This window comes from Theobroma cacao, chromosome 5 (assembly GCF_053813885.1).
Source record: "Theobroma cacao isolate CCN51 chromosome 5, ASM5381388v1, whole genome shotgun sequence".
Lineage (NCBI taxonomy): Eukaryota > Viridiplantae > Streptophyta > Magnoliopsida > Malvales > Malvaceae > Theobroma > Theobroma cacao.
The window spans coordinates 1,804,996-1,815,968 of record NC_142643.1 but is presented as its reverse complement, the minus strand read 5'-3'; the positions used below and the strand labels follow the sequence as shown (position 1 = coordinate 1,815,968).

The following is a 10,973-nucleotide window of genomic DNA, read 5'->3' as shown; positions in this document are numbered from 1 at the left end:
AAGTTTAAGAAAGGGTTGATCTAGCATACACACACTCACTGATGGCTGAAACATTAGTGCCAGCACACGAACCACGTGCCCTTCAAGCGTGACGTTGAACATTGAACAGAACCCTAAACCGATCGAGTCGCTGTCGGGTGCAAATTTAATGAAAGCTTTGAATCATGTGAAACACTCCCCAGAGTTTGAAAGCAGCGACTTGTGAGAGTGAGTAAATGAAAATCGTGGGCATATTGAATTCCCTAATCTATGTTTAGTGTAACAGTAGGCCAATTCTGACTGTTGACTCACCCGTCGCTCCTTTGAAGTTTCTGTGCACGGAGGTAAACCCTCGTTGCTGTGGATTCCTCTTGCCCCATTCGGTAACTGTTTATTACGTCAGATATACAGTAATTTTTTTATATTAACATACCATTGTTACATGCATACATGTATACCGAGCACTAGCTAATATACTCAACCACCATTCCACCAACTATCCTTACCTTGAGCGTTTCCCAGCCTAGTTTTTGTTGGACGGACAACCCTTTTTAACCTCCCTACGACTTGTTTACTTCATGCGTCCTTTCCTTTCTCATCAAAGAAAAGGTAAGTTTGCGAAAAATGAATTCCACGATCTTTTATGGAATGCATTCCGTCCTTGCCTAGAGATTTCTGGCAGAGCAAATTACATTGTCAGTTTATATATCGTGCTTTTCCAAACTCCAAGTGAAAAAACAAGGTATGTCATGACATATTATTAAGTGCAACATGTGCTTTTATCCTTACATTTTGCTAGACTGATACTTGGGGATCAGCAAAATGATACTGATAAGTAATGAACCATGTTGCTAGCTAAATCAACCACAAACAATATATCGAGATATATGCAGGATCTACTATCTTTATCCAAACATTGACCGACACCTCCACAACCCGGATGCCACTAGCCATACAAATAAATAATGAAGCAATGAAGCATATAAGCATATACCTTTACAACATTTTTCACTTGCCCCATTTCAAAATTGTGAAGTGCTGTTGCGCGAATAACATAGATTGATAACAGAATGCATATTGGTAAGGGAACTTATGAAAGCCGGCTGACACTCATAAAGATGTCTTCTGAACAATCTGAACGTGATCTATTCGGGATTACTTTCAGAAGTTACACAAGTTTGGATGCATTGCCTCTTGCTAAGGGAACTTCTTCCAATAAATGAATTAGCTGCAAACTAAAGAGAATTTAGTCAGTTCATGTAATTATGTTAATCACCAGGAAAATAATGACATTTGTTGCCATCTGTTCAGAAAGAATGCTTACCGGTATACAAACAGTATGTATGTTGAGATAATAAAATGTCCCTACAGTGATAGCTACTAAGTTCCTTCAATAGAATCACTTCAGTTTCTGATAACCTCCTTAAGCGAAAGAACGTCATCACGTGGATGAGCTTCTTCCACTTGAACTTCTACTTCATCTCCTACCTGTGCTCCTATGGATACCCATGCAGATGCCTGAAGTCCTACCTGCAACATTGAATGGTTGACTCAAAAAGTAATACTAATGCAAGATGATAATCACAGCTCTTCCATTCCAAATATAACATAATAGTTAGCATCTTGGAAGAATTGATAGCAAAGTAACTATTAAACAATCTTGCCTCAACTAGTAACAGGGCTGCAACCCTGTCCTTGATGAATCTAAGGATCAAAGCTCGATATTTTTTCTCTCTTGGCTGCCTTCTCAGAAACTCTATTATCCAATACCGGAGACTGCTGCCGGAGAGCCTCCTGACTAATCTAACTTGCATATTTACTATTGATGCCATCCCTTCTAGCTGACCAGCTGAAAAAGGAGGAGATTCACCTCTAAGAAATGCCTTCACCTAGATAGGAAAATCAAAATGTTACAGGCATTTTTAAACAGCATAAGATCAAGTATCTTTTTTGCATCAGAATATGTTGATATCAGTACCATAACATCTAGACTTGTAACACAATGATGATAGCAATAACAATAATAAAAAATAATAATAATTAAAAAAAAAAAACAAACTAAGAATAAGATTAATGGCAACACACATCAATAAACATAGAAGTTACTGTGCCCATGGACAGTGTTAGCAACATACAGCAATCATCCCTGATAGAAACATCTATAGTAAAGAGTATTTATATCAATGTGTATCAACAAGAGTAGAGAAAACACCTGATAATGAGCAAGAAGATCCAAATATCTACGAATGGGTGATGTAAACTGAACATAACCAGGAACTCCCAGAACCCCATGACGAATAGGCTTCCTGAAATCAATTTCAGCTGCACGCATTATTCTAACAATGGCAGAGCTTCGAACTGGTCCTTCAGGAAGATGTGAAAATGCAGATACATCAATATTTGACTGAGGCTGTCCTCTATAGGGTAAAGGAAGGTTATTGGCAGAGCCAAAAGTGGCTACAACTTCTCCACAGAGTATCATCATCTCAGAAACAAGTTGCATTGCAGGGTCTGCCTGGTTTTCAACATAAAGATTAATTGATGGTTCTGGATCCTCAGGGTTAACCACTTTAATGCGTGTTTCTAGAGTTGATGTATCAATTGCACCCTGCAAAATGCATGATGATAAAGGAGTATTAAGACATAAATGCAGAACAAGCCTGTCTTATAAACATAAAGATAGAACAAGACTAAACACTTGGCAATTAAAATGATAATAAAGTACAGTCCAACCTGTTGGCGACGCCATTTTAACCTTAGAGCGGCTGCCTCAGATAGCATCTTCAATTCAGCCTCCTCTTCCAGGTTCAAATAAAGCAGCTCAGTTGCACTCTCATAGGTCAGCATATAAGTTGGTTTAATGATTGAGTTTTGAACTGAATACTCTGCAATGCTTTAGTACCACAGACATGTCAGATGGTCTTCATTAATTAAATAACGTCTAATGAAGCTAGCGAGAATGAGAACAGTCTATTATGTCCAAAATGTAAGCAATCAATGCACATGCGAACATATCAGTGTAAAGGCACAAATATAAAGACCAGAAAAGAAATGAGAATGAGTATTGTTTTCAGTTCCTAAGAAATGCTCTTAATGACAACAATAGTTAAGAATAGATTCACTCAAATAATTACAAATACTATTGACTCAATTCAAAGTCCTGCGGAAGCACAAAAAGAACTTATTAGGACATCCAGACTCATTATAAAGATTAAAATACTTTACCATAAGCCATAACATTTCTGAGTCAGTCTTATGGCCTAAAAAACCTAATATGCTGCTGCACTACCCTTAAATGTAATTCATGTATGAATATAGCACATAGCAAAAACCTTTCCTTTAACAGGAAACACACATAATAAGTTCACACTTTACCTGCCATCAGAGTGCAGGACAACAGATATGCTAACAGCATTGCAAAGTTCTCCTTGTTTCAAACTCATTCCCTCCATGGCAAGTTTCTCAGGAAACATAGGATAAGTGCCAGTGGCCAAGAAAACAGAGGTTCCTCTTCTCAATGCTTCCCTAGACATAATTAAGAATATAAAAATGACAATGGCAAATTGCTATAATCTGCACTCCACCATTTCAAAAGATACCTGTCTACCATGCTCCCAGGTTGAACATATCTGGTTGGATCTGCAGCATGTATCCATACTCTAATCCGGCCATCTTGTAACCTTGTTGCACTTAAGGCATCATCAAGCTACAAATAACAAGGAATTAAAGAATAGAAGTTGACATATAAAAGGAAATAAAATTGAGGTAATAAAACTAGAAGTGTAAATTACCTCATCAGCATCATCAACATCAATAGCATAAACCTTCAAATCAGTAAGATCCTTTCTGTTCACCTAAACACAAAGAAAACTAAGGTAACACATGATCACGAGGATTTTGGAAAGAATGATAGAAAATAACAATCAAAATCAAATTCTTCAATGGTTCACTTTTAACATGTAGAGACTTAGTCAGATAAACTGCAAGAAACATTTCAGATTGGACAGAGAGCTGATTTTGACTTGTAGGTATCTAAGGCTGCATGCTTTTCAAATAAAATGAAAATGAAACCTTTCAGTAGAGATGGAGGAGGATAGAAATTACCTCATCAGGGTCATATGACTCTGACAAAAGACTTTCTGCAGCAGCTATAATCTCATCAGAATGGTTTGTACGAATGTTGAACTTTAACAGATCCAGATTGACATGCACAGGAAAATAACCAATGTTTATGAGGAGGTTTAGTGCTGAGGACACTGTTTTTGTAAGTCCCATTGTCTTAAGGATCTGACAAGAATAAAAATATATTAATCAGCGAGTGTGAAATTAACCATGTGATTTATACAAATGAAAACATAAAAAAAATATCATTAGATTTTTTTCTCTTCAAACTAAAAACTAGGATTTTAAGGTAGCAAGTTCATTTTGATCAGCTCGTTATTAAAGCCATTCTTAGATCACATTAGAAAAAACTCAGTCAAGTCAGACAAACTACCATTCCTGCAGTTCTCTTTTGTTCATCACTTTTGCAATCATCAATGGCATATGCTTCAAGAGACTCAATTTTGTTCCGGATTTTCTCATCCATCATCCATAAGGATTTGGAAGGTTTAGCATGTGCAGGCTTTGCTTTAGCAGACACAAGCAATTGTACAAAGTCCTGAAGTTCTTTCTCAGCAGCCTCCTTGGCAAGCTTCTTGTGTAAAAGCTCTTCCACCTAGATATGGAAATCAATAAAAGGAATATATAAGAGTACTAAATATCACTCTTCTCACCAGTCTGACTTGCATATAGAAGCTCTTCCACCCCACTTTTTTTTGGGCAAAAAAGTGCTTCTACCACACTTAATCGACAATTTGGAAAAAACTATTTATTGAATTTACCTGTCTTGTTGGTCGAGGTACATAAATGGAACAATAACCTTTTGTCTCCTGCACAGCAAAGTATACTTCATCTTTTGACAACAAAAGATGGGCACAGTAGCTCTCAAGAGGCTCCGCACTACCAAAAATCATCTGCAGAGTAAACTCGGATCATTAATCAAGCAGACAGGTCCACAACGTCACCAGGAAAATAAGCTACCTCTGCTAATTCTTCTGCTGTCACTGACTTGTTCTTTTCAAGAAGCTCAACCCAAGCAATCTCAAGTAATGTTGGGTCCTGGACCAAAAACTTATGTAACAAAATCAACCACAGAAGAAAACCACAAAATTTTGCTGTTTATAGTCAATAAAACAAGCTGAACTAACCAAGTTTTCCTCAGCTTTTTGGAGAAATTTTGAGATATCTGTCTGATCAAAATTTTCTACACCTGGAACAATATATGTAATTTGTTGCGGTTTGATGGATGATGTGAAACCATTCTGTATTACAAGAAAAACAAAAAGTAACATCAGCTCAAAAATCTGAAAATTCTAAACATCCATGTAAGAAAACATAAGTGCTAACACCTAGCAACCTATTCAACATGCCGCATGAGTTGTTTCTACTAGAACCTGATCGTACACCATCCAATTCTTCTTGCCATCGGGTCTCTGAGCAACTCCCAGCAATATCCTATCAGAATCCTTCTTAAACTCCAGCAGCAATCCCTTTTCCAATTCTCGGTTTACAAGCTTATCTTCAAGAAGCTCACCAGTACTCGTTATCCTCACCCTGATGAGAAAATTAATTACCATATTCAAGCTTCAGCAATAACTCTAAATCCAACACGTGAGTGATATTCAAATTCTTGATTAAATAGCAGAAAAGATGTTAAGAACCTGCTAAACCGTTGAAGAAACAAAAAACATGTAATTTACTACTAAATCGTTACATTTCTTTAATTTCAACCAGCAGTAACTAATATTAGCTCAAGCCTCAAGCAGATTAAGTTTCGTAAACAATTAGGATTAACAATAGCAATATAAATCGAATCTGTTCGGCTGCTATTTTAACTTTTTGCTTTGAGCAAGAAGTCCAAATGGAGTAGTAATTTTTGAATAATTAAAAGTAGAAATTTAAATCTCGTGAAAAACAAAATGCATGATTTTACTTTTTTGTATGAAAAGATTATATTTAATACGTATTACGTTTTGATTACTTATTCAATTTTAATCAAATATAATTTTGCACGAATAAAATGTAAATAAGAAACGAAATTCAAAAGAGTGTTTGGTGAACATTACTTGACATTGGCGCGAACTCTTCTGCGTTGGCGCGAAGCCGCTAGCTCTTCCATGACGCAATCGACGAGACTATAAGCCGAACACGAACGACCAACGCCATATCCTAGAAACTGATTCTCGCAACAGAAAATAGGAAACCGAAGCCCTAATTCGGAGTTTCGGCGAAATGGTAAGGAGCTGAAGTGGCGGAAACCGCACCAGAACGCCAGGAGAGGAGGTGATGCGGCGGAACGAAACAAAGAACCGCCGTTGACGGCGCGAACCGCCATCATCTGTTTGGCTTTTGCTTTAGTAAAGGAGAAATTTATGGTTCATGTGGTGAAGGGAGGATTTTCTTTTCCAAGACGAAAAGCGAGCTTGTTTCTGCTTTGTTCGCTTTTGCAATTGGCGATAAAGCTGTGTGGCGATGCGTATGTCATTTTGTCGCCATAATGACCCGGAGCTATATGGGCCGGGTCGCCTGCTTTACCCATGGCTAAAGAACGCTGAGTCCAAGTACACTATGGGCTCTGAGGGCCCTTTGAAGATTTGGGGATTGCCAAGTAAAAAAATAGAACATGTTGAATATGCTTATATCCATATTTATCAGTTAATCAAATGTTTGAATATTTAGATATTAAATTTTACGAACATGTAAGATTTAATAGTCTTTTTGTTAGTAACATTAGTTAATCGTCAATGATTAAAAAATTGTAAATCAAAAATTTAAGTTATCGTAACTCGAGATAATACTATTTAAAATATGTTACTAAACTCTTGGTTAATTATGATTAATTTTAAGTGAAGTTATCTCTCCATCGCATCTGGATTAGGGTAACTTTCACACTGACACCGACTTAATAGAATAACTTGTATTTTCACGAATATTATTTAGATTTTCTTTGATTGATATTTTTGCTATTTGTTATTATTTATTATTATTTTTTATGAAAAAAATAAATAACAAAAATATCAATAAAAGAGGACCGTAAGTTGTCCCACTCAGTTCTAAATTATAGTAACTGATAGTAAATCAATCAAATCAATCATTAGCACCAGGCTGAAGGTCGATTAACAGAACAATGCATCATAGGAAGATAAAATGTATTACTATAAACATATAAAAAGAATGGCTCTGAAACAAGTTCGCACTGATAAAGTTTTGTACATGAAAGTGATGATCCATGCCAAGTTCCATCTCTTGCCAATATAAATCAGCTGCACTGCTGAGAACAAAGACTCTGGATCTGAGAACTGCTTGCGCTTGGCATAAAGTACGTGGTGGTCTTTCCGTTGGTGGAGCACGTTACATTTACCTGGCTGCCTAGTTGGGTGGACTGCAATAGTAGTACAGTTGCACACATTAAATTCATACATACAATACCAATGTGTAAACATTATGGCAATCAGAAACTGATTTCCACCAGAAGTAAAACAATGCTTGCATGAGTCTGAAGATTATGTTGTGCTCTTCCTTGAACCAAATCTAATGCAATATTGCACAGGGAATGAGGGAGTCACGGATTGACATGTTTTAAAGCATGAAGAGAGAGCAAGGGAAAATGAGAAAAAGGGTTGGTTTCAGTTACCGAGCAGTACGCAGGCTCTGTATTGCAGCTCCATCTTGAAGTAGGGACACAAGACAAGTAATGACACCAAGAACAATGATCATTTGCATCCACTCCGCGGAGGAGCATAACCAGGCCAAGAGTCAAACTGCAAAAGTAGCATCGGTTTAAGTGAAAACAGAAGTCAAAATTCACCGTGTTAGTTATGTACAAACAGAAGCATCATGTCCAGAGATAAAATGAGAAGAAGGTAAGGTGAAGCCCTGAACATGATATATAGAAAAGCAAGTCTATAGGCATGGTAGTAGTGAACAACATAGTTCATCGTGTTACAATTCAATAAAATTGTTTTCATGTTCTTAAGTTCCTCCATTTTTTCTTTTCTCTCTTTTCCAACATTTTTTAACTGCAATTTAGTAAGAAAGACAGATCATCGAAAAAACAAAATGGTTTATCTGCTTACCCCACAATTAAAAGAATCAAAGAAACGATCCACAAAAAGCACTGATACGTCTTGAATTTAGGTTTAGCTGAGCTTGAATATCCAGGAGGAGCATATCTTTGACTAACCCATCCAAACTGGGGGCGGATGAGAAAGACAAAACCAAGAAGGAAACCGGTGAGAAATCCTCCAATATGGGCAAAGTTGTCAACATGTGGTAGGATTCCTACTGCTAAATTGATGGCAATGATAACCAGAAGAGTCACAAATGCTGCCACCTGCAAAAGCACACAAAATTGAAGGCATTTCAGCCCAATAACAAGTATAACTTACCAGAGTCTCACTATTGGATGTCTGTAATTCAATTAATGATTGAGTAATGAAGAACCTTATTAGCATAGATTGTCCAATTAGTAATGAGTTCAGAAAGCATGGCTCCAAGTAACCCAAAAAGTGCACCAGAGGCACCAACAGAGATATTTGACTGGATGAAAAGAGCAGACAGCAAACTCCCACCAAATCCAGAGATTATATAGAGCAGTCCAATCCGTACTGCAACAGAATCACACAAGAATCAAGCAGGGGTTTAGGGTAAATTAGTAAACGTATCGTAATTCGGCAGACAAGATAATTAATTAGTCTTGCCAAATTAATTAGTCTTGCCAAATTAACAAATGGCACAACAAAAACTTTTCTGTAAATCAATGGTCTCAACAAAATACCATAACCTGAATGCTACTGCATTATGCTTATGTATCAAAAACGACATGCAGAAAATGCTTAACTTTGATGCCATTCGTGCCCTCCAGCAAAAAGTTTGCTTGAATTTGAAGCTTATGACAGATGCGACATAAACTAAAGAAGAATTTGAAACAAAGTGATCTAATGAGGGATTAAAATCCTTCAAACGACTATCAAAGAGACTAAAGGATATGTTTGGTACAAATACAGTTTTGGATTGATTGGATTGCCTTCAGTACTGATGTGGACAACTAGAGAATAAAACACATGGAGAAACAGGAATAAAAGGAGTCAAAGACAAGGCAGGTGTGGCTTTATATAGCAATTCATAAGGCGGTCTGGTCCATAGCACAGCAGGATACAAAAATATCACAGACATGCATAAATTGATCTAAGAAAATAGCTACAACACATAAACAATGTCATAAAAACAGCAGTATAGTATGGAAGTTCAGAGGATTCTACAAACTTGGAAACTCTATTCATCAAAATCAAGGCAAAAATTTCAGAGCTAATCCGTAGTCGTTATTCCATTATAAAGAGCATGAACTATGGATTAAAGCACATACTGAATCCAAATTCTCTCTCAAGCCGGATTCCGATAACTAAAAGACTCAACATGTTTGCCAGCAAATGAAAAACCCCTCCATGTAACCAATTGCAAGTGATGAGACGCCATCCCTGGTGTCCATCAACCACTTTCTTTACATCAAGAGCCCCCATCTTCTGCAGCCTAAAACCAACAAACATATATTCACCACCTTAATATATATATATATACACACACACACACAAAAACATACAATTACTCAAGCAAAAATATATCAATTGAAACAAAGAAAGAAAGAAAATAGCAAAGAAATGAGTGACTTACGTGGCGGAAGAAGGACCCAGAAGAGGATTCTCCTTAAAGGGTTGAAAGGAGAACCGGCCTAAGAAATCAGCAATGCAAGAAACAGAATTCTTGGGACAATTATTCACGTACATGGTGATGATGAGCATGACAGTGTTGGCAACCACGAAAGCAGGAATCAACCAAGGTACCCATTTCTTGAAATGCTTGATTTCTCTGTAAACGATCGGACTTGGAGTCCTAACAGGTGGCGTTTCTACATCAACTGGGTGTATCAAGTTGCTGGACCTCCTTGAACTGGCCCTCGTTGGGATCTGCGGTGAAGGGTCCGTAGCCATGGAAGCTGAAAACTTGAGAAAGATTGGTCAAATCCGGATCAGCTTTTAACATTCAGACAAAGTGGTTCAGCTAAATTAGTCAAAAGAAAAAAAACGTGACAGAAAGAGAACGCCAAAGGATTTGGGCAGTTCGTCAACGACCACCAAATTTGGCTGCTCGGATTGAACAGGACTCAGACACCTTCCAAATACACGAAGAATATGTCATGAAAAATGTAATTAATTAATTTTTTTATTAAGTATTCAATGAAAAACATCGCGGCAAGTCTAACTGTACACCTACTCCAATATTAAAAAGAAATAAATACATGAGTGAATAAAAAAATTATTTAGTGGAGTAATTAAGAAGGATAAATTAAAGTCCCCAGACAAATAGAAAATTGGAAGTGGATTTATTAAAAGTTTCATTAGCTTGAACTAGTCGTCAAATTCATGCAGAGTCAAAAAGGCGTGGGTGATGACTCGATTGAGTGCTATAATGTACCACCACTAATTATTAAAACAATTATTAAGGTAAAGATCCCATTAATTAATATTTATAGGGGTCTGTTAAGGTGATTTAAATTTTTATTTAATTCATTATTTTTACTAAATTCAAGAAAGATGATATATTAATGGATAAATTCTATTTACGCTTTTGGTGGTTTTAATTTTTTTTTCATATCCAAATTTTTTTATTTCAATTAATATCATAGAGAGATTAAGTTATTAATTTTACCCAGTACACCTAAATAAATAAATTGAATTGAATTGAAGGTATTTTCATAATTTTATTGGAAAAAATTAATAGCATAACTTTTGTACAAAAGTTATGTACATGTAAAAAAAATGATATAACATTTAAAAGAACTCTAAATTATTTGAAAATATTTAAATAAATCTTTATATTTTTATTATGTTCAATTA

General features: G+C 36.3%; 2 protein-coding genes across 5 annotated transcripts; both read right to left on the bottom strand.

Moving 5' to 3' along the window:
- Nucleotides 1-385: 385 nt before the first annotated feature.
- EMB2730 (Ribonuclease II/R family protein) lies at nucleotides 386-6,545 on the bottom strand. Of its 4 annotated transcripts, XM_007026946.3 has the most exons (16): nucleotides 6,147-6,545; nucleotides 5,475-5,634; nucleotides 5,229-5,342; nucleotides 5,062-5,139; nucleotides 4,863-4,994; nucleotides 4,475-4,696; nucleotides 4,084-4,266; nucleotides 3,771-3,833; nucleotides 3,579-3,685; nucleotides 3,355-3,504; nucleotides 2,713-2,872; nucleotides 2,192-2,587; nucleotides 1,644-1,868; nucleotides 1,304-1,509; nucleotides 974-1,207; nucleotides 386-654 (listed from the first exon to the last, which is right to left on the bottom strand). In XM_007026946.3, exons 1-14 carry the CDS (start codon nucleotides 6,416-6,418, stop codon nucleotides 1,384-1,386), a joined length of 2,388 nt encoding a protein of 795 aa, XP_007027008.3. In that variant the 5' UTR covers nucleotides 6,419-6,545; the 3' UTR covers nucleotides 386-654; nucleotides 974-1,207; nucleotides 1,304-1,383. The 4 variants fall into 4 exon arrangements, with proteins under 4 accessions (XP_007027008.3, XP_017977414.2, XP_088662835.1 ...); XM_018121925.2 differs by lacking the exon at nucleotides 386-654 and having other exon boundaries at nucleotides 710-1,214; XM_088806709.1 differs by lacking the exon at nucleotides 386-654 and having other exon boundaries at nucleotides 710-1,207.
- A 603-nt stretch (nucleotides 6,546-7,148) lies between these two features.
- Nucleotides 7,149-10,275, bottom strand: LOC18597746 (RHOMBOID-like protein 1). The gene is made up of 6 exons (XM_018120521.2): nucleotides 9,751-10,275; nucleotides 9,446-9,609; nucleotides 8,524-8,687; nucleotides 8,157-8,413; nucleotides 7,715-7,841; nucleotides 7,149-7,462 (listed from the first exon to the last, which is right to left on the bottom strand). Exons 1-6 carry the CDS (start codon nucleotides 10,065-10,067, stop codon nucleotides 7,340-7,342), a joined length of 1,152 nt encoding a protein of 383 aa, XP_017976010.1. The 5' UTR covers nucleotides 10,068-10,275; the 3' UTR covers nucleotides 7,149-7,339.
- Nucleotides 10,276-10,973: the final 698 nt, after the last annotated feature.